Source organism: Lacerta agilis, chromosome 3 (assembly GCF_009819535.1).
Source record: "Lacerta agilis isolate rLacAgi1 chromosome 3, rLacAgi1.pri, whole genome shotgun sequence".
In the NCBI taxonomy this organism is placed as follows: Eukaryota; Metazoa; Chordata; class Lepidosauria; order Squamata; family Lacertidae; genus Lacerta; species Lacerta agilis.
Window position 1 is genome coordinate 67,272,196 of NC_046314.1, and position 25,260 is coordinate 67,297,455.

At 41.1% G+C, this 25,260-nt stretch overlaps 1 protein-coding gene across 5 annotated transcripts in view; it reads left to right on the forward strand.

The window, feature by feature from the left end:
* The window catches only part of MAP3K4 (mitogen-activated protein kinase kinase kinase 4), a 59,835-nt gene extending 35,286 nt beyond the window's left edge, over positions 1 to 24,549 (forward strand). For 2 of the 5 annotated variants that reach the window (XM_033144119.1, XM_033144123.1), the window contains 14 exons: positions 279 to 357; positions 576 to 654; positions 2,962 to 3,058; positions 4,836 to 4,955; positions 7,141 to 7,241; positions 8,669 to 8,749; positions 9,750 to 9,941; positions 10,525 to 10,595; positions 10,688 to 10,804; positions 11,998 to 12,157; positions 14,048 to 14,170; positions 15,366 to 15,472; positions 22,440 to 22,619; positions 23,986 to 24,549. In XM_033144119.1, coding sequence (XP_033000010.1) covers positions 279 to 357; positions 576 to 654; positions 2,962 to 3,058; positions 4,836 to 4,955; positions 7,141 to 7,241; positions 8,669 to 8,749; positions 9,750 to 9,941; positions 10,525 to 10,595; positions 10,688 to 10,804; positions 11,998 to 12,157; positions 14,048 to 14,170; positions 15,366 to 15,472; positions 22,440 to 22,619; positions 23,986 to 24,006 — 1,528 coding nt within the window. In that variant the 3' untranslated portion in view covers positions 24,007 to 24,549. The remainder of the gene's footprint in view (positions 1 to 278; positions 358 to 575; positions 655 to 2,961; positions 3,059 to 4,835; positions 4,956 to 7,140; positions 7,242 to 8,668; positions 8,750 to 9,749; positions 9,942 to 10,524; positions 10,596 to 10,687; positions 10,805 to 11,997; positions 12,158 to 14,047; positions 14,171 to 15,365; positions 15,473 to 22,439; positions 22,620 to 23,985) is intronic. The other 3 variants (XM_033144120.1, XM_033144121.1, XM_033144122.1) reach the window with 3 other exon arrangements.
* Positions 24,550 to 25,260: the final 711 nt, after the last annotated feature.

Sequence of the window (25,260 nt, forward strand, 5' to 3'; positions counted from 1 at the left end):
AGTCCTGTTGGACCTCGTCCCATAAACACATGTCCCACTTAGTGCTATGTTGAAGCCCACCTAAGAGTGTTGGGATTGCAGTATTCTTTCCCATGCATAGCCATAAAAACATAGCTTCAGGGAACAGAGTCTTGCGTAGGCATTGTTTTAGATTTGCATAATGTTTAGAAAGGCAAGATTTTTGTGTAGCATGGCAACAGAGGTTGTTTTTCTCTAAATAAATAGAGCTGCTTATATAAGTACTCCTGGTTAACCAGTAACTTCTTTCTGCACAACAGGTGGGCAACACAAGGTTTTGATTTCCTTCAAGCCATTGAGCCAGCCTTTATTTCAGCTCTGCCTGAAGATGACTTTTTGGTACGTCATTAACCACTCTCACTTTTTAAGTTAACAAACACTATTGGCTGCATTTGGGACCAGATAAGGGTTGTTTTGCTGGTGGTTCATTTTATTCATACTTCTTGAATAATATATGTTCCTAAGTTACACATTTCAATTTGTTAAAGATACTGCAGGTACTTATTAGAAAAATGCGGTATTTATTGTTGCAATGATGTTAATTTTCTATCTTCCAGAGTTTACAGGCATTGATGAACGAATGTATTGGCCATGTAATTGGAAAGCCTCATAGTCCTGTTACAGGTTTGTACCTTGGTAAGGCAGCAGCTACACAGTCTCTTCTTCTGGAACTTTACACCCGTAGTTTGTAGAAATAGAAACATGCCGTTGTAAGTGAATTCAATGTGTAAATCTAAATCACAAGAGTCACAATAAAAACAAGAATCAGGCAGTCATCCAACTCAGTATGTCGGCCTCCTGTCTTCACAAAATGATGGCAAAAAATCAGCAGGAATGGAGAACCTGTTACTCTCAGGGCGTTATTAGACTGCAGCTTCCATCATCCTTGACCATTAGTCATGCTGGTTAGGGTTGATGAGAGTTGGAGTCCTAACAACCTGTAAAGGACCAGTGTTTTCCCATCTCTACAATAAAGAATGCAATTTTTTAAACCCCTGTAAAATATAAGAAGCAGCAGATAATTCATCTTGGCCTACTAGAACAGACAGGTTTTCAGTTTGGCTTGGAATGACATCAGGGAGGTGAGGTGGTGAGATAACTTTTCTTAAGGTACAGCATTCCAAAGCATGAGCGCAGCAGCTAATTAAGTCCCATCACATGTTCCCATCACATGTTCCTTCCATTGAGCCTCAGGAATTGGCAGGGCCTGTCCAGATGACTTCAGTGAGCATGGTGGTCCCAGGGCATGTTCTGAAGGGACAAGAGGCCTTGCTGAAGCTAAGCAGGCGTGGATCTGGTCAGTGTGTGGGTGGGAGATTGCTTACGAAATGCACACGTGCTGCTGTGTGCTGCTTAGAGGAAGAAAGGCAGAAAAAGAATAAATAAATAATAGGTGGCCCTTTAGGTGTCCTGGCACTTAAACCGCTTAACTTTAAAAGTAGAAACCGCACTTTGGATTGGGCCCAGGAATGAACAGGATGCCAGTGAGTATAGTACAGGCATAGGCAAACTTGGCCCTCCAAATGTTTTGGGACTACAGTTCCCATTATCCCTGACCACTGGTCCTGTTAGCTAGGGATGATGGGAGTTGTAGTTCCAAAACATCTGGAGGTCTGAGTTTGCCTATGCCTGGTATAGTACAACAGTGGAATCACAGGCTGCTGACAACTGGCTTCAATCAACAGCCTTATAGCTGCTTTCTACAGCAACTGAAGTTTCTGAGCCCTCCTCAAAGGTAGCCCCATGTAGAGCATGTAATAGTAATCCCAGCTAAGGCATGTGTGACCATGCTCACAAAGCAGTGGTGAACAAACTGGAACTATATGGGGAATAACTTTATACAGAACATTTTGCATTTAGTGAAGTTCATACTAATAGCAGAGATTGAATAGCTTTCCTGGAGATTCTTCAACTTAGCCCTGCACACCTTGTGTCTTACCAAGCCAAGCACTGCCCATCAGCCATACATTGTTGGTGGCAAAGAACAAAAACAAGATTGATCAAACCATTGGTGAGCCTCCTATGAAACTGGTGGGCTACATTGTGCTGGGAGGGTCACAAGGTGTGCAGACCTGCATGAACTAGAGAGGCCTGCAAGCCAATGTGGAGTCTTGTTGTATATAGAGTGTGTGCTCCACAATTAGCTTGCCTTTCCCGGCATAAAATGTATAAGCAAGGGAGTTGCTTCTGTTGAGAGATCAATAACTGGCAGGTACAGCTATAAAGTGACAACATTAAAATAACTAGAAGTGTTCTGCTGATATCAGGTTAGGATCTCTCTTGCTTATTGCGGTTGAGCTTGAATGGCTCTTAATGGACCTTGGTCGAGTTTATTGAAGAAATAATGGCAGTACTTGGGGAGGAAAGAAGAAAATTCAAATCTGTGTTGTGATTGAACATCAAAGACACACTTGGAGGAGTGAACAACTTCAGTCCAAACAAGTCCAGGTTAATTATGAAAGAATATATCTGTAGTCAAGCTAAATATTTAAATATACAGAACAAGTCCCATAAATTGGGAGTTGTCTTGTGGCTTAAGGAAGCCTTTGTACTTTTGTAAAATATTACACCCACCCACACCCATTTTCTTAACTATTTGTACGCTAAATGACATATATAAATAGGAATAGCTTACTTACTAGTGCTTGCTTTTCCATAGCCCACTACATCTCCTGGCTACTAGCCTGCATATACATTGGGCTGACCAATTTCTTAAGTCCGCTTCTCATGGGCTGGCAGGCAAATATGAATGCACAGTGAGCCACATCAGTTGCTATTTGAGAAAATGTCTCTGGGTCGATTTCATCCCAGTTTCTTCCACTTCAAACAAATTGCATGAACTGGACCTCTGTTACAATGATCCTGCATCAAATGTGACATGCATGTGTTGACTGTTCTCTTCAATCATCTGAATGCCCTCCCTCTGCCTCTTTCTGCTTGTAGCTATTCATCGGAATAGTCCCCGTCCTGTGAAAGTACCTCGATGCCATAGTGATCCCCCAAATCCTCACCTCATCATCCCAACACCTGAAGGGTTCAGGTATTAAAAGCTTATCCAGATCCTTACTGCATGTAGTCTAGAGGAAACTGGTGTTTCTGAAGTTGTTCAAGCAACTTTACCATTTGAACCTTGCTGTCTGCCTTTATCCAAAGGAGATTAAAAAAATTCCTATGTGCCAAGCCCACAATAATTTCTCCCCTTTGGAAAAAATGCTTAAAACCCCACAGTAATTTTCCTTATTGTTATGAGTTCTGTGAAGAATGTCATTGCCTCTTTGTAACATCATTTTGATAAGCCTTTCTCCTCTGTACCTGAACAACTTTCTGAATTTTATTATAATTTATTGCTTTCTTCTGTTCTCCATGATATGTGATTCAGTAATATGCTACTACAGTGCTGGAGCTAGAGGTTTGTTTTGTGTGTGTATGTGTGAGTTATAAAAAGCAGCAAGAGCAAGGCAGCTCTTTCTCCCCATCTCTGTCCACCACAATCCTATCCTACAGTTTCTTGAACCTTCCCCCGCCCCCCCCTCATTTTCTTGCTGGCTATTTCCTCTCCTTCTCCTCAAAAGGTTGCAAACAACAGTATTAACTCCCAAACAGGTGGAAATTTGGCTGTTGATGACAAATTAGTGGTAGCTCTTGCAATAATGTTGCTGATTTTTAAAAACAGTTTTATTAAGACCCTCGGACAACTGAGATGCAGAAAATGAGGCTTCTGTTGTGCTGCTTTCTCTTCTGGTTTTTTAAACATGCATGTATGTGCATGCAAATCCCAGTGACATTGCTGCTTCTGTTAAGTGTAGATTAAGAAAGTTAGCTGAATATGGTGGCATTTCTGCATCTTGGAAATTAGAGGGTTTCCACATCAACTTGTCTATGGACGTTGCCACTTTACACCTTACATATATATACACACACACACACACACACACACACACACACACACACACACTATAAGAACCACTGTACAAAGCCATCATGCAGAGACAGCATTTGCACACATCACACTAAATCACGCTGGAGCAAGCCTCAGCAGATTTCAGATTTACATGCTTCTTTCCTCTCCCCTTGCAAATTGCAAGGAGATTGGAAGCTTCTGCTTTTGCATAACTGGCTTATGTCACCCACACCAACAAACTATGGTTGGCCAACTTCAACTATAGGTGCTGAAACTGGCTTGTTTAAACTGTGACCATACATTGGCACCTCGGTTCCGAGGCGCAAAGGGCAGTCTGCAAATCCAATTGAGAAAATTGAAAAACATGTAGCAGAAGCCGTTTGACTTCCAAGGCATGCTTGAAAACGGAAGCATTTACTTTGGGTTTTCGGCATCTGTGTTCCGAAATGTTCGTCAACTGCTTTGGTTCACCAGAAGTGGCTTAGTTATGCTGGCCACATGACCCGGAAGCTGTCTGCGGACAAACACCGGCTCCCTCGTGAGCGAGATGAGCGCCGCAACCCCAGAGTCGTCCGCGACTGGACCTAACGGTCGGGGTACCTTTACGCCTGCTGCTACAGTATTCGTACTCACTACACTTTTGGTTTACAATTTTGTTTTCAGTACTCCACATTTATAAATGGATCTTCTTTTGCTTGCTGAAAACAATCTAGGTCCTCAGTTGCAAGCATAATTTTATAGTGCAAGCTGGAAACTTTAATCTACTTAGAGCTCAAATCATTTTACAGGTTTTTTTATTTTAAAAATGAACTTTTCACAAGATTTTTTTAGACTACTGTTTTGAGTCACCGTGTTTTAAGAATCCAGTAAAAATCGACCTGAAAGTCTTTCCCTTAAGCTTTTCTTCTCACTGCAGCACAAGGAATGTCCCATGTGATGTACGGAACCATTGCAGCCCTGCTGTTAGTCGCCCCACTCCCGTCGGTGGTGACTCAACTCAGCCAAAACCACCTGTCAGCAGTACAAATGATATCAGGTAGCTCCACAACATAGCAGATTCATTCCTGTCCACATCACTCATATAAACCTGCTTGCAATTAGTTCCTAGTAGTTCATCATGGTTCCATTATATGCTCCCGGTGATTAGCTTGTTTCTTCTAAAAGTGTGAGGTTTTTTTAAGTGCACGTTATATGTTTATCCATTTTTAAAAGATCAATTTTTTTTTTACCATGCATGCTTGAGAACAATTTTTATTTAGTTTTATTTTAGAACCATTAATGCATGCAGTTTATTTCCTCTGTTCCTTTGCAGCTTTATAGTAGCTAGGTGTGACTGAACTAATACTGAACAGAGAGCCTAAAATATGTTCACCTCTCTTAATTTCATAAAATTCTACCCATGGGAATATAGAGCAAGTAGTAAAACCTTCCAAGAAGAGTTACACTGGTGACAAATCCACCATATGATGTTTCTTTGGCACACTGAACCAACATGCAGTGCACAAATGCTACCATACTTCATTTGTTCTTTTCGAGTACCCCGTTAAAGAGAAAAACCAGCAAAAGCAAAGCAATTGTGTCTGGTACATTGATAATGTCATCTTTAATTTTATTTGTTTCTCTGGACATTGGGTTAAATCCATCCAAGCCATGCTTTGAGAAGACCCATTGAAATTGACTAACTTAAATCCATTGATTTCAGTGGATTTATTCTGAGTATGGTCTAGTTGGATGAGACCCATTTTAAATTAGATTTTCAAAGGTATAGCATTATGACTTGACACAGGATCTTTCTTTCTCCCATTAATATATACATATGTATGTATACACCTATATGCATAAATATGTATACCTTTGAAATGTATACTGCCCTGCCATTCCTTCCAATTGCTGCTGATGTGTTTGGATATGTCAGATGGGTCCATTTTTTCAAAAATGAACTATGTCTAGTGGATAAGTTCCTTTCAACTACAGTGGTGCCTTGTAAGACGAAATTAATTCGTTCCGCAAGACTCTTCGTCTTGCGGAAATTTCGTCTTGCGAGGCACCTTTTCCCATAGGAACGCATTAAAATTTAATTAATGCGTTCCTATGGGAAAAAAGTCCGGGGGCCGCTCCCGACCGGCACCGGAGCCAAGCCAAGCCGCGTTTTAAGACTGCAGTGAGCGAACAGCTGCGCTGCTGTTCGCTCGCTTCAGTCTTAAAACGCAGCGGCGCGGCTCCGGGAGGGAGGGGGGGGCCGTGGGATCATGCCCGACATCGGGCACGATCCCACGGCCCCCTCCCGACCGGCATCGGAGCTCCGCGCCGCTGCGTTTTAAGACTGCAACGATCGTTGCAGTCTTAAAACGCAGCGGCGGGGCTCCGGGAGGGGGCCGTGGGATCATGCCCGACATCGGGCACGATCCCACGGCCCCCTCCCGACCGGCAACGCGGCGCCGCGCGGCTCCAGGAGGGCTTACCTTTTCGCTGCGGTCAGGAGGGATGTCCGCGTCTGCCATTTTGGATCGACTGTGCATGTCTGGACATGCGCAGACATGCACAGTCGATCCAAAATGGCGGACGCGGACAACACCCCTCCTGACCGGAGCGAAAAGGTAAGCCGGCTTATAGTGGTACCTCGCCAGACGAATTCGTCTTGCGAAAAACAGGCATAGACGAATTCGTCTCGCGAGTCAACTAAAAACTCGCAAAACCCTTTCGTTTTGCGAGTTTTTCATTGTGCGAGGCATTCGTCTTGCGGGGTACCACTGTAACAGGATTGTTGCCTGGTTTATTGTAGACCAGCGACATCTGGTGCCTCCACAAGTGTTCCCCCTTCCCTGCTTCACGGTGATTCCTGCATTGACTAGATGACCCTCAGGGTCCCTTCCAACTTCACAGTTCCGTGACTCTATGATCAAATGTAAACATAGCCTTATAGTACATTTGCATGTACTGGTGCCATTGCATTTACCCCTCTCAAATTTTAGTAGCAGCTTTATTTTGTTTATTATTATTCTTTTTGGAGAGCAATCATATTTGGGGATTCCTCTCTCTCTCTTTAACCAGGATGCAGATCTAGATTATAAAAATTTAGTTTGCTTTCTTAGTATGTGGCTTTCATTAACATGCAGAATCATGGCTATTTCCACTAAAAGCTTTCTGCTTTTAGAAAATTGTTGGGGGGGGGGAGTAAAAGTGCTAATTACTACAGCAGCAGTGTGTGTTCTTTTAAACAGAGGCTCCAGCGTCCCTGAAAATGATAGACTGGCTTCAATTGCTGCTGAACTGCAGTTTAGATCATTAAGCCGCCACTCAAGTCCCACTGAAGAACGTGAAGGTGATTGCTGTCTAAATTGTAATGCTTCCCCCCCAAAAAATTGTTTATGCATTTCTCCCTAAAACAAACAACCATTTTATTTCAAGGCCAGGTTTTTTTCTGCTGAACTATCAGTTTGACCTTCTCATTCCCAAATACTATAGGTGTGAATCTATCGGTAGTTTTAGGATCTATCTTTATTATGCCTTATGGTAGGAAGCTTTTTGTAGCAAATCTGCTCTTGTAATTTAATGTAGTTGTTTGCATCATTTATGCCCCACTAACAGTAAGTAAAATGAGGAATTGTAAGTCTGGAGAGTGATCAGCTAACCTGCTAATTAAATGCTCTGATGATCAAAGAGGGCATTAACTAAATGATGAAAGGCAACAAGTGATGAAACCAGGCAGGATTCCTGGAGAGACTACGCTTGTGGAATAAATAGAGGCACCACTACTTTGAAGGCTGCACTCCATAATTAGGACCAACCCCTACAAATACCCTTACAAATTGATACTGAAATATCAACATGTAGCAAGCAGACTCTGTGATTGTTACATTTGAAAGCCAGCCATAAATATAAAATGAGAAATTGCCCTTATTCTTACAGCTTCAGGTTATTGTCCATTCCAGACATAACTTGTTGCTTATTAACCCTTCCAAATCTACAATTCTGTGATTCTAATGGGAACCTAGAACATTTCAGGGTTTGACACTCTCTTCAGTTTATTTCAGACAATAATTTGGGTTTTCACTTTGGTTATTCTACATTTAATCATATTCCTATGCACAGTTGTTTTTGTGTGTATAACCTTCAATATCTATGGAATGAGTGCTTTATGGCGTTGTCTCGTCAGTTCCTCCCCCCCCTCTCCCATTCATCTTAAATTCACGCAGCCAAGTGGTTCCTTCTGTGAGTAGAAAGGCATTTCTGCTTGAGGTGGGGAGGCATCAGTAGTCTGTGCTGCCATGTAACGCTATTTCTGATAGCTTTCTGACCCACAGAAGCATTGCCTGCGAGGACACTGGGGGCTACTAAAAAGCATTGCATGGGGCAACTCAGCCCGTTTTTATGGCACCGGCCCCTTCCTCCTCCACCAAAACAAGTGGTGCTTGTTTCTACCCTTGCAACTAAATAGTCTCTAAAGAGTATGCAATCGATCTCCATGTTTATGTAAATAGCTTATACTACTGTGGGGCCCTAATAATAGTTTGAACCATCTTCATATCCTAACATCAACAGGAACCAGTGCTAAGCAATGGGTTCTTCCTTATTTTCTTCTCCTCTCCTTTTTGTCTTGTATGTTGTAGAGTTATTATATATACAGGTGGTTTGTATGTTTTTGTTTTATATATGCCAATAAAGGTGTTGATTGGTTGATTGAAAAAAAAATCAGTTTTCTGCTCTATATCAGTGCCATAAGTTTCTTAAAGTATTTTGTTTTCACAGAGCCTACTTATCCAAAAGGAGACTCTAGTGGATCAGCCCGAAGAAGTTGGGAGCTTCGGACTCTTATCAATCAGACCAAAGGTAAAGATAAGAGTTGGCTACTTAGCTGTGTTCTGTTTTGCCATTAATGATAGGTATGATTTTAAGGAGTTCCCTCAATGCCAGTTGGTTTTGCTGTAAGCTCTCACCAAACTATATCTTCATAGTAAATGGACTTGTATTTCTGTTAGTACATTGCTTGTAAGGTTGCAAGAAGTTTTGTAAAGGAGAACTATATGAATTATTGCAAAAAAGGACTAAGAAGGAGTTTAAGATTTGGATTTTATAGCAAAAACTAATAAAATAAAATGCAAAATCAGAAAGAAAGTTAGGAAACCATTAGTTGAGGTTGACGGAAGTCCTAGGCTGTGATAGCCAAAGCTTTGTTATATTGTATAAGATGGGATGTTATGTTTGGGAAACATGTGCAAAAAACAATAAAATTATATATATGTGTATTTCTGATAGTATACACAAATGTGCATATTGGTGCAAAACTTAAACTTAACAGCCATTGACAGCTCTTAATTCTGGTGGAGGATTCAGAAAGCTATGGCATTTACTGAAACATTTCAAGACCCACCAAACTAAACCAAAGATGAAAATGCCTTTTCAAATGAAATCAAGGTGGCACAGTTGCTGCACCATAACCCCTCAGTCATGCATGGCAAAAGGTCAGCGGGAGATGACAGTACATACTTGTTCCTGTCTATTCTCATTCATGGTCTAAATTTAAAGTGTACAAAGAATGACTTAAGAGTTTTATCAGCATTGCAGCTTACCATATCTTAAACTCATATAGTAATGGTTCTCTATGGTCTGCTTGCTTTTTTTTGTCTAAAAGTCATTCTCTAACTGCTGCTGAGGTTGATAAGTTTGGCTGATACCAGACTGACTGTCTGATTCGCAGCAACTCATCAAGATTTCAGGCAGAGATCTGACAACTCTACAGCCTGCTTTCCTTTTAACTGGAGATCCCAGGGATTGAAACTGCAATAACAGGACTTGTTCAAGATTTCCCCTTTTCTTTCTTAATTCCTAGACACTGCTTCCAGGCAGGGACCCATGGAGGCAGTTCAGAAATCTGTCCAGTTGTTTGAAGAAAAGAGGTACAGAGAAATGAGGCAGAAAAATATTATTGGCCAAGTTTGCAACACTCCCAAATCTTATGATAACGTCATGCATGTAGGCTTGAGAAAGGTGACTTTTAAGTGGCAGAGAGGAAACAAAATCGGTAAGTTTCTGGTAAGCTGCTTTTCAGTAAACTGTATTCCTGATTGCAGTTTATTTTACAATACATGAAACCCAAGCAGCATATTAAATGCACTATTGTTGAAGGTAGCATCTGCTGAGTATGTCAATACAGTAGTATATGGAGAAGCACTTGGGCTGATTGCCCTTTTCCCCACCCCAAACGCATGATCATCTTTGTGAAGGAGGATATATGTGCATGCATCACCTGGTCTTCCATTTCTGCGTAATCACAGTCTTGTTGTAGTTTATGGATGGAATCAGTTGAAAATTTTACTCGTGTGCTCAGTGATGTGTGTACAAATTTGCATTTGTTAGAAAGGAGGTTCTTGTGAAATGATCTAGAGGGGACTTGGCCCAAGCAGCTTTCTCTGTACGAAAGTTCTAGCAATTTAAACACTACTTGCCTAAAGCCTCAGTTTCAATTAATACCATTAGAGGATGAACACAGAAAAGTTACATTGAGGATCCATACACATATTTACAGGAGTCATTGTTCATACTGGCAGAATCGTGAGCAATATTTTCAGGCTGCTTACACCATTATTATTCTTATAATTCTGCAGGAGAAGGTCAATATGGAAAAGTCTATACCTGCATCAGTGTTGACACTGGTGAACTGATGGCCATGAAAGAAGTAAGTACTAGACTAATAAAACACACTGAATTTTTCTATTTTCTGGTTTGTATTAGCAGCAATGTTAAATTTAAAAACCACTGTTTTTGCAGATAAGATTTCAACCAAATGATCACAAAACAATCAAAGAAACAGCAGATGAATTGAAAATTTTTGAAGGCATTAAGCACCCTAACCTGGTTCGGTACTTTGGTGTTGAACTCCACAGGGTAAGCAAACCTCGGTTGCTGACACATGTAAATAAGTTAGGTCCACAAGCTTTAATCAGTTTAATTGGTAGGAACGCACAGAACCTTTGGGCCCCCTTTTACATGCCACATTAATATTATCATGTTGCATTTCATCACATCTGTACATGGTCAGTGGAAACAGTGGATGTGTGATATATTTCAGAACCATATTTGGGGATGTTTTCAGCTAAGTCTAGTCAGAGTAAACTCAGGGATTTCCATGAACCTAAGTGAATCATGTCTACTCTGAGCTGAATACCACCCTTCCTATTTAAGAATCAAAACTGGATGTGACGTGGAAGCTTCATACTCCAGCTTCTCAGTGTCTTTTTATGTGCTTAAAAGGAGTAGCTGTAGCAGGTTCAGTTTGGGATTGAGACTGAGCAGAGATGGCCCTAACTGAAATCCCTCTTCTCCGAAGCTGCTGGAGGTGGGGATACAGGTATAGTGTGGGTACCCACAACAAACAGCAGCATGAAGTGGGTGGCAGTTTACATTTGGAACAGACTTGTTCTGCAGTCTGCTTCAGAGGGTGGGACTAGAAGTTTGTTGGCATCCATCTGTCTCGAGAGATGATTGAGTACCGTCAAACCACTGCATTAGCAGTACCAAAGTGACCTCCACACCAACCAGGTACAAGCCTGGTGTGGAAATTGCAAGGAAGCAGATTTTGGTTAAACCTTAGGAGAAACTTAGGTCAAGAGAGATTTAGCAATAGAACAGAGTGTTTTTGGGAGGTGGTTTTCTAAACCAGCAGAAGTATTTTAGTGGAGCCTGGAACGGCATCTATCAGGGATGCTTTTGTTGCTAGATTCCTGCATTAGGCAGTGGGTGAACTCGGTAATATTCTACAAGGTCTGTTCCTACTGTGAAATGGATATTGCACCATGTCTACACTGGCCCTGTATATTTTATGTTGCAGCATAGAGAGTCTTGTGGATGTTATATGAGATAAAAGCATTACTCTTGCATTAGGTATGGTGGCCCAAACGTCTTTTGTTGTTGCCTGTATAGAACACATCCGGGACAAGGTACTGTGCTGTGCAGCTACCATTCCAGACAAAAACACAAGGCATTCGTAGCTTACAGAAACATGCATATTTGAAAGACTCTTATTCTGCATACAGAAGATGCAATGGGACCAGATGCCTTTCTTTGCTCCCCAACTATAGGAAGAAATGTACATTTTCATGGAATACTGTGATGAGGGAACTCTAGAGGAAGTGTCAAGGCTGGGCCTCCAGGAGCATGTCATTAGGCTTTACACCAAGCAGATCACAACGGCCATCAATGTGCTGCACGAACATGGCATAGTGCACCGAGACATCAAAGGTAAGCAGCACTTCTGAATTCTTTCTTTTCCTTTTTTGCTCTGGGCTGATCTGCAGATTTGCATTTAAAAAACAAACTTTGGGAATATAACAAAACACGGGGATATAAAGTTACACAAACCCCATGTTAATGAGATTGCCCCATGTTATTTCATTTCCCTCATTTCAGGGAGTTGGACAAAATGACCCTTGGGTTCCCTTCCAGCGCTGGAATTTTGTGATTTAATGCATATTCTGCTTTTCCTCCCAGAGGAGCCTGGGATAGCAAACACACCTACAATTTAAAAAAATAAAATAAAAAGCATTCTAAAACAGTTCAAACATTCTATAATCAGTTACAGTTTAAAGCATTATAACTTAATGTGTTACACTTCCCCTGCTGGATTAGTGCTTCCAGAATATTACTTTCTGGGGCCAGATTGTATTACTGGTGGTGGTTTCTGCAGGTGAAATCTGCTCTGGAGGGTTAGAGATGACCCAGGATAGTATTGGAGGGTGACTAGTTGAGGGGAGAGATCCGTGAAAAAATGCTACCCCACCGCTGTACTCCGGGGGAATCCTCCACTGGATCCTAGTTGATCCCATTCCTGGGGGTTAGGCAGGCTCCAAAACACTAATTCCCAACTGTGCATAAGCATATGTAAAAGAAAAGTATATGAAGAAATCAGTATCTTTTCAGATTTTAGGAGGTTGGACAGTGAAAAAGAATATAACCAACAGGCAGCTGTTCTTGGCTACATAGCTTTGATTAGCCATTACATTTCATCATTTGGAATCCAAGTCACCATTAGGGCCAGAGTTTTAACATTGCCAGTCATAAACTAAGGATTGGAATGAAATTCTTTTATCAGGTCAGTACAATAACGTGCTATCCCATGAATGTGTTTCCCCAATGGCTTGTTTTGTGTGTACCAAAGTGCCAAAAGATGGTATGAGTCATAGGTCTGACAAGCTGCCTGGCCTCTAGTTGTGGAGTTTGGGCAGAAGCTTGAAAATAGGCACGTGGTTGGGCCCCCTGGTGTGAGTAAGAGTTGCTGAGACAGCCCACTGTGCATCCATTTGCAGTGTGAGGAGCTGCTTTTCCACTCTAAACACAGCATGTTTGCCTGCACCTCTTCTCCTTCCTAGAAGAATTGAGGGAACAGTCCCACATATTGCTTCTACAGGGGAGCTCTTGTGCTCTCATCTCCATTTGGAAGGATGTGCCCCGACTATTGGACCAACCCCCACTTTTCTGTACATGTCTCCATTGTAGAAGGAGAAAAGGGGAATTGTGAACTCAGGTTAGTCTAGCCTGCTACATTTGCCCAGGGAGTCGGGGACAGCTGCCTGAATGCTTCCTGTCTAGCTTTCTGGTAGGGATGAGGGAGAAAGACTACAGGGCCATGTTCAGTTCCCATAGCAATGCTAGTTAGACTGCTTGGAGGCTGAGGTTCTTTCTCTGTCTCAGCTAAAGGCTTTAAGGGTGAGATTAGATGCTATTTAGCGTTTTGTGGGGTGGAGAAACTGCAGTCCTAATGGCAGCTTCTCTTTCTTGTTCCTGCCTTAGAAAAATGGTGCTGGAGGGGGGAGGTGTAATAACACATCCCACCATGTTTGGGGAGTCGATGTGTGCTGGGTTATGGAAAAAGGCTTTGGCAAATAAATCAAAGAAGTGGGTATCTCCCACCTCTTGGTTATGTGCAAGACTCTTTTGGACCTAAAATAAAGTTTCTCTGTTTCCGTAAGTTATAAGTAGATATCTATGCCTGGTTGCCTAGCAAGACCTCCAGACCAGTAATGAGAATTCTTCATTTAGGATGATCACTCTATAATAAACTGTCTCCTTTGGGTTTTAAATCCTGTCTTATTTTTGATTTAAGAATCAATCACTCTCCCCCCTCCCTTTCAGGAGCAAACATATTTCTTACTTCATCGGGGCTGATTAAGCTGGGAGACTTTGGCTGTTCAGTAAAATTAAAGAATAACACACAGACGATGCCTGGTGAAGTGAATAGTACTCTGGGGACTGCAGGTAATAGAGAACATGCCAAGGAAGTTTCCTTGTCTGTAGCACTGACTAAAACCAATGAAATGTGTTATTGTCGACTGTTGCTCTGATGCGTTGTTTTGCTATGGGCACGTGAGCTCTGATGTGCACATTGATAGTCAGGTGCCTAGCCTTACCCATGCTGGCTTACCCATTTGTTTCAACTGGCACACATTCCCTTGTGTATGGGAACAAATCTCTTGACTTGAGGCCCTGAAGAATCACTGCCAGTCAGTGTAGGCAACTCTGAGATAGTCTTCATGTAGTCTGACTTCGCATCCTTCAAAGTTGACATTTACAAAAAGGATCAGATGTGCTTTACATTATTAAAATGCAAAAACAAATCACTGTGTGGGTGTGTCTGATTTCATGCCCCTTCCTGGGATGATAATACCAATTTGTTAGTCTTGAAAACTGAGAGAGTGTGGTGCACTTTGGACATTTAATTTTTAAAGGATCTATTCCTAAAAATGAATTCTATTCCTAAAACTTTCTAGACAGCACTAGTTGTATTGCAAAAATCATTAAATAATTTGCAGAATGACTTTACCCTGGGAGCTCATTTCACACTTGCTCTGCAACAGAAGGCTAATGAAACGTTTATTTCTCTCTAGTCAGAGCACAGGGAACAAATTATACGTGAAACATTCTTTGGTTTTAAAAAAGACAAATGGTATTGGCGGAAGCATTTTATGTCAACAGCTGCACAAGTAAATAATTTGGTTATGTTTATCAGTTTTAAACTACAAATTTGGTTTTGTAGGCATCGGTTTAAAGTTGACATAAAGTCTTATTGTCGGCTGCTTAGCATAAGAGAATTTTAAAGATGTGGATTTCTGGCTCTGTAGCAGTCCAACATAACCACAATTTTGCAATTTTCCATTGCTTGGAGCAAGTAGAAAACTGGGATATTAACTCTTTAATTTAGCAGAAAATATCTGGAGGTGGTTCATATTAAACTTGTGAAAATGTTTTTAAAGTATTGACTACGTGCATTTAACACATTGGAACAGAGAGCTGATAATCAAATAAGCAACTTGTGCTTGCCAGCAAGACAAAACTTACGGGCAACTTACTATTTTGTTGGACATGATTTGGTTTCTCAGATGAATCCCATTTGTAGAAGACTCTTCTTCCTTTTGTTACATAATCTGATGTGATTATCTGTGTTGTTTCAAAGCATACATGGCTCCTGAAGTGATCACTAGAGCTAAAGGAGAAGGCCATGGGCGCGCAGCAGACATCTGGAGTCTAGGCTGTGTTGTGATTGAAATGGTCACTGGGAAGGTAAGCGTTATTGTGCAAGATTAAGCCAAGCTCATGAAGCTGTATGGTAGGGGGAGGGCCCTGGGGGCAAAAGTTGCACAACTTTGTCTAAAACATTCTGTGGCTGAAATTGAGAAAATTGTTGAGGAATTGTACTTGGGGTTGTTGTTGTTGTTGTGTGTTGCTATTAAAGGCCATAGGCAGGAGGGCAAGGACTCATTTTGGATAATAAAATAAAAGCTCTGTTTTATTTGCTCAGTGCGCTCTCCTCATGCAGAGGCCTGCTTTGGATGTGGATACTTGTGCCCAACTGTATTGACCCTTCTTAGCACATCACAACAAGCCAGGGTGTCTGCAGTTCATCATAGTTTCCCATCACACCCAAAGCACCAAATTGGGTACCAGTTAGAGAACAAACCAGGACCTTACACTGTAGTTTGACACAAGGACAGAACCTGCAGGCCTAAGGCTGTTGTGTATCTCAGCTTGTTATCCAATGCCATCCATGAAATTTCTCATAATGGAGAGAACATAATAAAGCCTGCTCCATATATTTTTCTTTATTCTCCTTTCAGTAAAATACCTTTATGTTAACTGTGTATGACTGGAAGCACAAATATTTGACTGTCCCCCACCCTGTGGATACATAGATCAGGTGGTAGTATCAACACAGATTTAATTCCTGTGTAGGCACTAATAATTTATGAAGGAGCTTCTGTTTTGGGGGGCAGGCTGGACAGGATACTACACTGTTAACCCCCCCCCCCAGTTTGGAATGTAGCCACTGCATTTATGTTTATGTTCTGTATTAATGAAACATCCGCTGTGCTCTGCAGGAAAGTCCAAAGATAGAAGCACTCAAAATAATTGAACTAATACCGAAGCCTCGTTTTGTATTCAGCATGCAAATTAAGCCATCCCTGAGTTGTAGGGAAATGTTTTGGGGACAGAATGTTTTGTTTGCTGCCATTACCAGAGCCAAGAAATACAGAAAACTCTCGGTTCTGAGCATCTGATAACTGCAGTATAGAAAGCAGAACCTTTTCCCCATCTCTTATATCGTTTGCTGAGTATAATTTGTTTGGGCTTTTACTGCTGTGTAATTGTATCCCAACAATTTTCACTTATTGCTGGAACACATGTTTTTCAGAATCCCCCGGCCTCTAATGTCTTTTAAAGATAATAATAGGTTGTAATCCACTACAGTTCTGTCATTTCAGAATGACCATTCTTTGCTTTGGGTGTTACTCTGTATCCTATTTCATTTTGGGCTTTGTTTCCCCATTTTTGATAATGTAGACCTGTAATCAAGTGTGTGTGTGTGTGTGTGTGTGTGTGTGTGTAGGATTTATGCAAAGAGCCATATCATATTATACCCATATTATATATATGGACAGAGGTCCATATAGTTGTTATGTAATGCTCCTTGATGTGCAGGTTGAGTGTTAATGTATTTATGGAACAGGGAAGTAGCTAATTTTCTATGTACTGATAGAGATTTTCTCCATAAGACTGTGCACTTGTTTATGGAAATGGGAGATCAAATCACAAGAGGCTTAAAAGCAATCTATGAACAGCAGGAAGCAAACATAATAATAAATAATGACAGAACTGATTAAAAAAAACACACACAGAAGGGCACTAGACAAGGGTGCCCGCTTTCACCATTATTATTCATTCTGGTCTTGGAAATACTAAATCAAGAAATTCGACTAGATCAAGAAATAAAAGGAATATTCCTAGGGGAGAAATCATATAAAATACGGGCATTTGCGGATGATTTAGTGCTAATGGTTGAAAACCCAAAAGAAAGCATTGCAAAGGCTCTAGAAAAAAATGGAAAATTTTGGAAAGGTTTCAGGTTTTGCTTTGAATAAGGAGAAAACGAAACTAATGGTTAAAAATATGGGCGATCAGGAGAAAAAGGAACTGGTAGAAAAATTTGGACTACAAATTGTAAAAAAAGGTTAAATATTTAGGAATTCAAATAACAGAAAAATATAAATTTGTTCGAAGATAATTATAAAAAAATTGGGAAGAAATAAAAAGAGAAATGGAAATTTGGACAAGATTGAAATTAACACTTTGGGGTAGAATTTCGGCTATTAAAATGAATTACTGGTATCTTACCAAATCTCCTGTTCCTATTTCAAATGATCCCCATAATAGGTAAAGAAGAATGTTTTTTTAAAATGGAAATCGGACCTAACAAAATTTATTTGGCAAAGCCACAGATCAAATATAAATTATTAACAGATATAAAAGAGCGGGGTGGCTTTGGACTCCCAGACCTGAGAATATATTATGATGCTGCATGTTTTAGTTGGATCAGAGACTGGATTACACTAGATAATAATGATATTTTAGACTTAGAGAGATGGAACAACAGATATGGCTGGCATGCCTATCTAATTTACAGCAAAGTGGCGGTGCATAAAGAATTTCTAAGTCATATAATCAGAAATTCATTATATAAGGTCTGGGTGAGATATTTAAGGTTGTTAGAACTGAAAACCCCACGATGGGTATCACCATTAGAAGTGATACCGGTCAAAAAGAAAAATATGACAGGAAGATTGGCGACATACCAGCAGTTCCTAAAGGAGGAACTGGGCCAATTAAAATTAAGACCATACGAAGAGGTGACCCAATATTGCACCACATGGCTACAATACCAAATTGCCCAAATATTTAATCGGGACAAAATAATAGGATTTGAAAAAGAAGAATCAAAATTACAAAAAGTACTGCTACAAAATTCAAAAAAGAGTGTATCCAAAATGTATAATCTATTACTAGAATGGGAGTTAAAGGATGAAGAAGTAAAAGAAGTAATGATTAAATGGGCATGCGGCATAGATTACACAATTCAGCTGGATCAATGGGAGAAATTATGGAAATGCAATATTAAATTTACGGCATGTTATACAATCAGAGAAAATTTGATGAAAATGATGTACCAATGGTACTTAACTCCGGTAAAATTGGCAAAATTTTACAAATCAAAATCAAATACCTGTTGGAGATGCAAGAAAGAAATAGGAACAGTGTTCTTAAGCATTCTTAAGGGGAAGAAAAGAAATAGGAACAGCATTCTTAAGGGGACAGTTGGACCAAAAACTAGCAAAAGAATGGGATTGTGTTAAAGAATATATGAAAAAACATTGTTCTGGAGTAAGTATATCGGTATGTAACGAATGAGGCTTTGCAGGGTTAAAGAAATTGGAAAAACAGTGCAAAAGGTATTAAGATAGAGGTAATTTACATTAGCCCCTTCATGGATCACTGCCTTGTCGTGGCGAAGGGGCTTGAATTACTCAGGCAAGCTATGGACAGGTCAAGATGGACAGGTCATAGCGGAGAGTTTGGACCAAACGTGATCCACCTGGAGAAGGAACTGGCAAGCCGCTCCAGTATCCCTGCCAAGAAAACTCCATGGACAAAGATAACAGGCATATAAAAGATATGACGCTGGAAGATGAGCCCCTCAGGTCGGAAGGCGTCCAACTTGCTACTGGGGAAGAGCGGAGGACAAGTACAAGTAGATCCAGAGCTGATGAAGCGGCTGGGCCAAAGCCGAAAGGACGCTCAGTTGCGGATATGCCTGGAAGCGAAAGGAAAGTCCAATGCTGTAAAGAAAAGTATTGCATAGGAACCTGGAATGTAAGAACCATGAACCTTGGTAAGCTGGATGTGGTAAAAAATGAGATGGCAAGAATAAACATTGACATCCTAGGCATCAGTGAACTAAAATGGACAGGAATGGGCGAATTCAGTTCGGATGACTATCATATCTACTACTGTGGGCAGGAATCCCGTAAAAGAAATGGAGTGGCCCTCATAGTCAACAAAAGAGTGGCGAAAGCTGTACTGGGATGCAATTTCAAAAATGATAGAATGATCTCGATACGAATCCAAGGCAGACCTTTTAACATCACAGTAATCCAAGTTTATGCACCAACTACCAGTGCTGAAGAAACCGAAATTGATCAATTCTATGAAGACTTACAACACCTTATAGAAATGACACCAAAGAAGGATGTTCTTCTCATTATAGGGGATTGGAATGCTAAAGTAGGAAGTCAAGAGATAAAAGGAACAACTGGCAAGTTTGGCCTTGGAGATCAAAATGAAGCAGGGCAAAGGCTAATAGAGTTCTGTCAAGAGAACAAGCTGGTCATCACAAACACTCTTTTCCAACAACACAAGAGACGACTCTACACATGGACATCACCAGATGGGCAACATCGAAATCAGATTGATTATATTCTCTGCAGCCAAAGATGGAGAAGCTCTATACACTCAGCAAAAACAAGACCTGGAGCTGACTGTGGCTCAGATCATCAGCTTCTTATAGCAAAATTCCAGCTTAAACTGAAGAAAGTAGGAAAAACCACTGGGCCAGTAAGATTCAATCTAAATCAAATTCCTTATGAATACACAGTTGAAGTGAAGAACAGGTTCAAGAATTTAGATTTGGTGGATAGAGTACCTGAAGAACTGTGGATGGAGGCTCGTAACATTATACAGGAGACAGCAACGAAAACCATCCCAATGAAAAAGAAATGCAAGAAAGCAAAGTGGCTGACCAATGAGGCCTTACAAATAGCGGGGGAGAAAAGACAAGCAAAATGCGAAGGAGATCGTGAAAGATACAGGAAATTGAATGCAGATTTCCAAAGAATAGCAAGGAGAGACAAGAGGGCCTTTCTAAATGAGCAATGCAAAGAAATAGAGGAAAATAACAGAATGGGAAAAACCAGAGATTTATTCAAGAAAATTGGAGATATGAAAGGAACATTTCGTACAAAGATTACCACAATTAAGGACAAAAGTGGAAAGGACCTAACAGAAGCAGAAGACATCAAGAAGAGGTGGCAAGAATACACAGAGGAATTATACCAGAAAGATATGGAGGTCTCATACACCCCAGGAAATGTGGTTGCTGACCTTGAGCCAGACATCCTGGAGAGTGAAGTCAAATGGGCCTTAGAAAGCCTTGCTAACAACAAGGCCAGTGGAAGTGATGATATTCCAGCTGAACTATTTAAAATTTTAAAAGAGGATGCTGTTAAGGTGCTGCACTCAATATGCCAGCAAGTTTGGAAAACTCAGCAGTGGCCAGAGGATTGGAGAAGATCAGTCTACATCCCAATCCCAAAGAAGGGCAGTGCCAAAGAATGCTCCAACTACCGCACAATTGCACTCATTTCACACGCTAGCAAGGTTATGCTTAAAATTCTACAAGGCAGGCTTAAGCAGTATGTGGACCGAGAACTCCCAGAAGTGCAAGCTGGATTTCGAAGGGGCAGAGGAACCAGAGACCAAATTGCAAACATGCGCTGGATTATGGAGAAAGCCAGAGAGTTCCAGAAAAACATCTACTTCTGCTTCATTGATTATGCAAAAGCATTTGACTGTGTCGACCACAGCAAACTATGGCAAGTTCTTAAAGAAATGGGAGTGCCGGATCACCTCATTTGCCTCCTGAGAAATCTCTATGTGGGACAAGAAGCTACAGTTAGAACTGGATATGGAACAACTGATTGGTTCAAAATTGGGAAAGGAGTACGACAAGGCTGTATATTGTCTCCCTGCTTATTTAACTTATATGCAGAATACATCATGCGAAAGGCTGGACTGGATGAATCCCCAACTGGAATTAAGATTGCCGGAAAAAATATCAACAACCTCAGATATGCTGATGATACTACCTTGATGGCAGAAAGTGAGGAAGAATTGAAGAACCTTTTAATGAGGGTGAAAGAAGAGAGCGCAAAATATGGTCTGAAGCTCAACATCAAAAAAACTAAGATCATGGCCACTGGTCCCATCACCTCCTGGCAAATAGAAGGGGAAGAAATGGAGGCAGTGAGAGATTTCACTTTCTTGGGTTCCATGATCACTGCAGATGGTGACAGCAGTCACGAAATCAGAAGACGTCTGCTTCTTGGGAGAAAAGCAATGACAAACCTAGACAGCATCTTAAAAAGCAAAGACATCACCTTGCCGACAAAAGTCCGTATAGTTAAAGCTATGGTTTTCCCAGTAGTAATGTACGGAAGTGAGAGCTGGACCATAAAGAAGGCTGATCGCCGTAGAATTGATGCTTTTGAATTATGGTGCTGGAGGAGACTCTTGAGAGTCCCGTGGACTGCAAGAAGATCAAACCTATCCATTCTCAAAGAAATCAGCCCTGAGTACTCACTAGAAGGACAGATCCTGAAGTTGAGGCTCCAGTACTTTGGCCACCTCATGAGAAGAGAAGAATCCCTAGAAAAGACCCTGATGTTGGGAAAGATGGAGGGCACAAGGAGAAGGGGACGACAGAGGATGAGATGGTTGGACAGTGTTCTTGAAGCTACTAACATGAGTTTGGCCAAACTGCGAGAGGCAGTGAAGGATAGGCGTGCCTGGCGTGCTCTGGTCCATGGGGTCACGAAGAGTCGGACACGACTGAACGACTGAACAACAACAAAAATTTACATTAGACACAACAATTCAGAAAGATTTAAAAAAATTGAGGTCTCAAAACAGAGGAAGGAAGTCAATATGTGTATATGTACGTAAAGGTTATGATGGCATGGTTTTCTTTGTAGGTGTGGTTTTTTGTTTGTTTCTTGTGTTTTGCTTTGCTTTGTTTTGCTTTGCTTTGCTTTTTTCTTTTGGATTTTATGCATGTAATTTTTGTTGTAATTTTGCATTGATTTTCTTTTTAAAGACTATGCACTTGTTTAAAATCCTAAGAGGAGCACTGCTGGGTCAGGCCAAAGCCCCATCTACTCTGGCACCCTGTTCTCACAGTGGCCAACCAGATGCCTATGGGAAGCCTACAAGCAGGACCTGAGTGCAATCTGAATTGAAACTTGCACAGTATGCTTATCCAGGGTTTTTTGCTGCTTATGGAGAAATGCAGTACCAAGCCTGCGTTAAATCAATTCATTTGCAAGCTTACCCTTTCAACACTGATACACCTCCTTCGTTGCAGAGGCCCTGGCATGAATTTGAGCACAACTTCCAGATAATGTATAGAGTAGGGATGGGCCATACGCCTCCCATCCCAGAAAAGATAAGCCCAGAAGGAAAGGACTTTCTTTCTCACTGCCTGGAAAGTGAGCCAAAGATGAGATGGACAGCGAGCCAGCTCCTCGACCATTCATTTGTCAAGGTTGGTTAAACCTGTTTCATTCTAAGGATGTTAGAGAACTAAATCTCTCTTCAGGTTACAATTACACTTGCCAGGAGCACAAGGCAGTTGCTGGATCTGATGCTCTGAAGCAGGGGGTCTGCTATATCCTTGTGTCTCCACACAGTTAAAACCCCTAAAGTGGCCAGGTTCTTAGATCATGTGGAGAACCTATGCACATGGTATTGCAGGCTTTGTGTTTCAGAACTTCAGCACCAGCACATGGACAGCAGTTTGCATGTGGGCCTTTGAGGATGCCATCTAGCGAGCAGGGCCTTATACCCTCCTTCTGCTGGAGGACAAATGCTGTCCTCATGTAGGGTCCCTGGCCAGTGCAAGTATAGAAGGTTTTCTACCTGAGGGCCTTTTCCGATGTGTGGAAGGGTGGGGGTGGGGTGCCAGGATGTTCCCGCTTTCCCATCCCACAATTCTAACTGAGGGTTTAGTGCCTTTAAAAGATTGCAGATAGCCAACTGGAGAGGAGCAGGAAAAGATATGGAGTGCTTACTAAAACAATTTTAAGTTTTAAAAGAACAAATTATTATTAATGGATTTTCTTATCTGTCTTTGACCATGAGGTCCCAGAGTGAGTTGTGATGATTTAAATATATAATATTAAAATCAGTTAAAATGTATCTTGTTACGTCCCCCACGGGAGTCAGTATTCCCACCAGTATAAGTCTGGAAAAGCAACCCTATGCAAATGTTCCAGTTCCTCACACAATGGGGGAAAGTCCTAGAAGAGGAGCAGTTTGTGTGCCCTTTCAGAGCTAGCTGCCCTTTCTCTTTCTACCACCTGGATGTTAATGCCAGCCTATTCTGTTTTAGGTTATAGTGCATTTCTGGTGATTTTTTAATCCACTATGATGGAGTTCAATGAAACATTATTGCATGCATTTAAGTAACACGCTTACTTCTTGGGAAAATATCATCATCATCATCATCTATTATTAGCTAGGAAAGCCTGATACCATAGCAGACATCTTTGGTATTGGGCACTCCATTCAGAAATGAAAATGGAATGTTTTCATGGAATCATAGAATTTTGAGTTCAAAGGGCCCCCGGGGGTCATCGCGTTCACCTCCCTGCAGTGCAGGAATCCTGCCCACAGCCATCCCTGGCTGGGCTCGAACCGCAACCTTCTGGTTAGCACTTGATGTCCTCCTGACCCATTGTGTCACTGGTAACCACCATTTTGCCTGTTGATCTTCAGCGGGAGAGGTCTCATGATCAATGTGAATGAATGAGCAGCGCTGCCTTTACAGAGAGCTGCAGAGCCCTTATTGAACCTGTGCACAGTAGATTTGATTATTTTTGTTTTCTCCCGGTCACTATAACCCATCCCAGGTGTGCACAGATGAAGAATGAAGTTATGCACAATGCGTGGCCTCCTGTTCTCTGGTGAAGTATCTCTTAATCACTACTGTATGTAATATTTACATAAAGACTATGCTGAGACCCAGGATACAGTTCAAAAGTTTCTGTGACTGAAGACTGCACAGGTGACCAGCGTCACCTCTACTGCTGCTCTCATTCATTTTCCCTTGGCGGGCGTTGCTCCCGGGATGATGCCCACGAGTTCAAAGAAGCTGCATGTTTCCGTGAAAGTGCCATTACTACTGTATAATGGACCATGACCTTATTTTTGTTCCTTCGCCTCCATTTCTCATATGATTGAGAACTGTAAAGTTAATATGTAGTATTTTTGAACTTTCTAGGTTCGAAAAAAAGCAAAGGTTAGTGTTATATCAGGTATTCTGGACCTTGTTTTTACTCTCCTGTTTGTTGAGTGCACTGACTGTGAACTTCTACCTTTTTTGTTGTTTTTTTATTGGCCAGCTTAATTTGTTATGCAAAGGCTGTTTGATGAAATCTAAAGGCCTTTCCTCAATAAATTGTTTATTTTAGGAAGTCTTTTTCTTTATTTCATTGTTTGAAGCTGTTATGTGTTAATTCTGTCAGCGCATTCAAAGGCTGTAGTTTTACAGTACTTCTGCAACATTTTAATAGTCTAGTTTCTCATTGTGTAATACATCACCAGAACCATTGCAGTTTATGTCTACTGATAAGGTAAGTAGCAGCTGCAGGGTTTGTTCACAACTGTGACTTGACCTGCTTTTTATTCCTTTGCCCAGTCTGAAGTTTGAACAGAAGAAGTAAGAAGTAACTGGCGCTTACTTATTGATCCTAAAACACATTTCATGTGCAGTTATAATTCTGGTGCCATTTTAAGACCTGTAACCTTTAATAGCCAAGTTCTTTTGATAATTCTACAACATTCCACTTTCAGGTCTTTTGTTATTCATCACAAGAGAGAATCTTGAAAGGCTGCTTTTGTGATTTTCTTGTGTGGGCTCGCTCTCCCTCTCTGATGTGTCAGGATGAAAATAAAGATGAGATTTTTCCTACCGGTAGGAACCAGGAAAAATCTCATAAGCCTTACATTCTGACGTTGAACATGGTATATAATAAGGTCATGGAAATTGTGTGTGTGTGTTCACAGCACACCAAGAGATGAGCAACACAAGCAGATTTATTTTTATTTGAACTCAACCTAAGGATAAGTAGGATTCCTTCGGGTGGCTGAAATTTTTGTAACATGGCATAGCCTTCAAGAGAACA